At 44.7% G+C, this 2,865-nt stretch overlaps 1 protein-coding gene across 1 annotated transcript in view; it reads left to right on the top strand.

Moving 5' to 3' along the window:
- Nucleotides 1-1,193: 1,193 nt before the first annotated feature.
- ccdc134 (coiled-coil domain containing 134) overlaps nucleotides 1,194-2,865 on the top strand; it is a 6,221-nt gene continuing 4,549 nt past the window's right edge. The window contains exons 1-2 of the mRNA XM_017306204.1: nucleotides 1,194-2,223; nucleotides 2,303-2,424. Coding sequence (XP_017161693.1) covers nucleotides 2,121-2,223; nucleotides 2,303-2,424 — 225 coding nt within the window. The 5' untranslated portion in view covers nucleotides 1,194-2,120. The remainder of the gene's footprint in view (nucleotides 2,224-2,302; nucleotides 2,425-2,865) is intronic.

Genomic DNA, 2,865 nt, shown 5'->3' with positions numbered 1-2,865 from the left:
ATTTTTAGCGCTCCTTCTCGTTTTTATCTGTCCCTTCATATGTTTTTCAAAAGCTCCAGAGGAGGAAAGGAAAATRGGAGTTGTAGACCAATGAAAGTGTTATATAGACCTCGTGTTGTCAGTGGGGCTTGAGCCGAGGAGGAGTCCGGTGCAGAGATTGTAAAAGTTCCTCTGGGGATTAAGCGAGCGCCAGACRTCAGATGTGTCTTAAAAGGAACATAAGGGGCCCCGTTTACAAACGCCGGCTACCCTCTGCTGCTCCATATTGACCAGATATCCCCAGTGTGTCTTTCCATTGCATGTTTTGCAAGTATCAGAAGCCAGGGAGACGGCCGACTGCTTTGGGAAAATGAATGAGATATCAGATCATCTTTCATGTCAGTGATGTTCCCAGCATGTAAACCAATGTTTGGAGGGTCCAAACCATGACCCTCCACCGGTTGGTGGGTTATGGTAGCCTGTTAATGTTTTACCTACCGAGACAACTGAGTTGATGTCTGTTTTTGTGTAGYTTCAAGGTGCATTGCGCAGAAGGAGAGTCGAGGCTGCGTTGTTTTGATTTTCTGGCTTTTTCTAGTTTAAAGAGAACAAAAAAGCTTAAAAATATTTCCATTCTAATGCTTTTGCATATCATCAACCTAAATCTAATCATGTATATGAAAAAATCCACAGCAGGTTCCAGTTAGTCGTCAATTTTTAAACAAAACCGAGGAACGTTGTGTGAAAAATGAATTGCGTTCCGTTTGTTTTCACTGGATTTAGAAGGGAAAGTTTATTGACGCACTTTTTCTTTTGGTCATCGCAGATTTGTTGCCACCTCTGTAAGAAGCGCTTGCTGTTCTGGAACAAGTGGAAATACTGAAAGACATCAGCAAGTAGTTCAAGGAAAGAATTTTCAATCTGGCAAGAGTCACAAGGCCATTTCCAACCATCCCAAAGTCCTTCATGCTACAGCGACAATAGTCATTCACCAGTGGGAAACATTTTAGGCGGTCACTAGCCTTCCCTGCACTGGATTTTCCAGCAAATTCACACCCTGTTCAGACTGTGCAGAGCTCAGAGACACTGCAAAAGACCCAGGGGATGCGAAGGCCTTGATAATTTTTCAGTCTGAAAAAAGAAAAAGGCTGAAAATTTGTCCAATTTTCCTAATTTTTGACCAAAGCTTAGATGAAAAAAACTATCTTATCCACCAACCTCCGTAAAGGTCTGAAAATCAGCCGCTGTCTCTTTTTGCTCTACTGTGAGACAAACCCGCCCACCAGGCCACGTCTTTATGTGCGTGGTTAACAATTCTTTAGCTTCTTTTCAGATAAAAACAACAGGTATGCTCCAAAATCAGAATCGGCAGGTCAGGCTTTTTAAAGATTGGTGATCGACCAGAAAACTGCAAAAAACGCTGCTTGTTTGGATGGTTGACCAGGACAGAAGCCTTTTTTTTCTCTCAAAAGAATACGGCAGCGCAATTTCTTTTTGCATCTGAATTAGTTATAAGCAGAGGAGAGATTAAACCAAAGTAGAGATGTTCAATGTTTCATGAAAAACAAAGTTTCCAAGCACAGTGGTGGAGGGGTGTTGATTAATGAACTCCATATCAAAGTTGTCTGGAGATAAACGTGAGAACATCAAACCAAAAGTCAACGCTTTAATTAATTTCCTCATACAATTGACAAAACAACGTCGTACAGAAGACAGTTCCATAGTTTTCTGCACATTGCTTTTCTATTTTGGCTTAATTTGTGTTTGGTAAATAACGAYAGTTGTAGTACGCCTCAACGTGTAAGAAAAGTGTGAGACTGAAGCTAGAGTCTGAGTCTTTTTCCTGGCTGCCTCTGGTTCCACGGAGAGTTTTAAAGTTGCTACTTTAGACGAAGGAGCGAGAAAAGTCATTTCAGTTACAGTGGAACAACATCCGAGGACGCGGCTCAGGCAGATTCTTGTCCTGTGGTTTGAACTGGATTCACTGGTCATGTGASGTAAGGTGAGGCCCGCGTGCTAAAAGTACCAAAACGACCTCCAAAGTGAAAGATGCAGCCTCTTGAGGAAGCCCGCATGTGGCTGTGTTGTTCAACAGCTCCTTCTCCTCCGTAGGAGTGCCTCTCTGCTGCCCCCTGGTGACCATGTGGAGCGTGAGCGCCGTGATCCTGGCCCTGGCCGCCGTCGCCCTCGGCTCGGCAGACCCCGACACGCAGAGACCGCGACACGACTCCAACTTGGAGATCTGTATCCTTCTGATCGGTGTGCAGGGCAGCTGGGGGGGAATCCGTGCTGCTTCTGATTCTCCCTGACCTCCTCCTGTCAGACAAGCGGCTGTTTGAGACGAAGAGGAAAGATCAGCTGAACGCCCTGAAGAACCTCGTGGAGCTGAATGACATCAACCAGCAGTACAAGATCATAGACATCATGCTGAAGGGGCTTTTCAAGGTGGGACGTCTTGCGTTTTCCTCCCGTGTCAGATGTTCAGAGTTCAGATGTCATGCGTTTGTGTTTTTTTTTTTTTTTTTTTTTTTCCATCCATCCATCCATTCATTTTCTGTACACCCTTGTCCCTTAGTGGGGTCGGGAGGGTTTTTTTTGTTCGGATAATACAAACGCTTTCCACACAATGTTTTCATTTTAATGGTAATCCAGAGTCCTTGTGGCACGATTTCACTCCGGGAGCTTTGATTTACAAGTCTACTTCCTCCTCCTTCTCCTCCCAGCAAACAGTTATCTATGCATCCGCACAAGGACACCAGGCGCAGGCAACCTTTGGTGGCAGGAAAAACATTGTCAGCACTTTCACACCACTCCATGTTAGCGTGATGGAGTGCTTCACTGATGCCAGTCGGTGGATAGAAAGTATCATGTAGAAATACAGAGGGG

The sequence above is a fragment of the Poecilia reticulata genome, linkage group LG8, assembly GCF_000633615.1.
Source record: "Poecilia reticulata strain Guanapo linkage group LG8, Guppy_female_1.0+MT, whole genome shotgun sequence".
In the NCBI taxonomy this organism is placed as follows: domain Eukaryota; kingdom Metazoa; phylum Chordata; class Actinopteri; order Cyprinodontiformes; family Poeciliidae; genus Poecilia; species Poecilia reticulata.
This window is presented reverse-complemented; position numbering and strand designations above follow the sequence as displayed.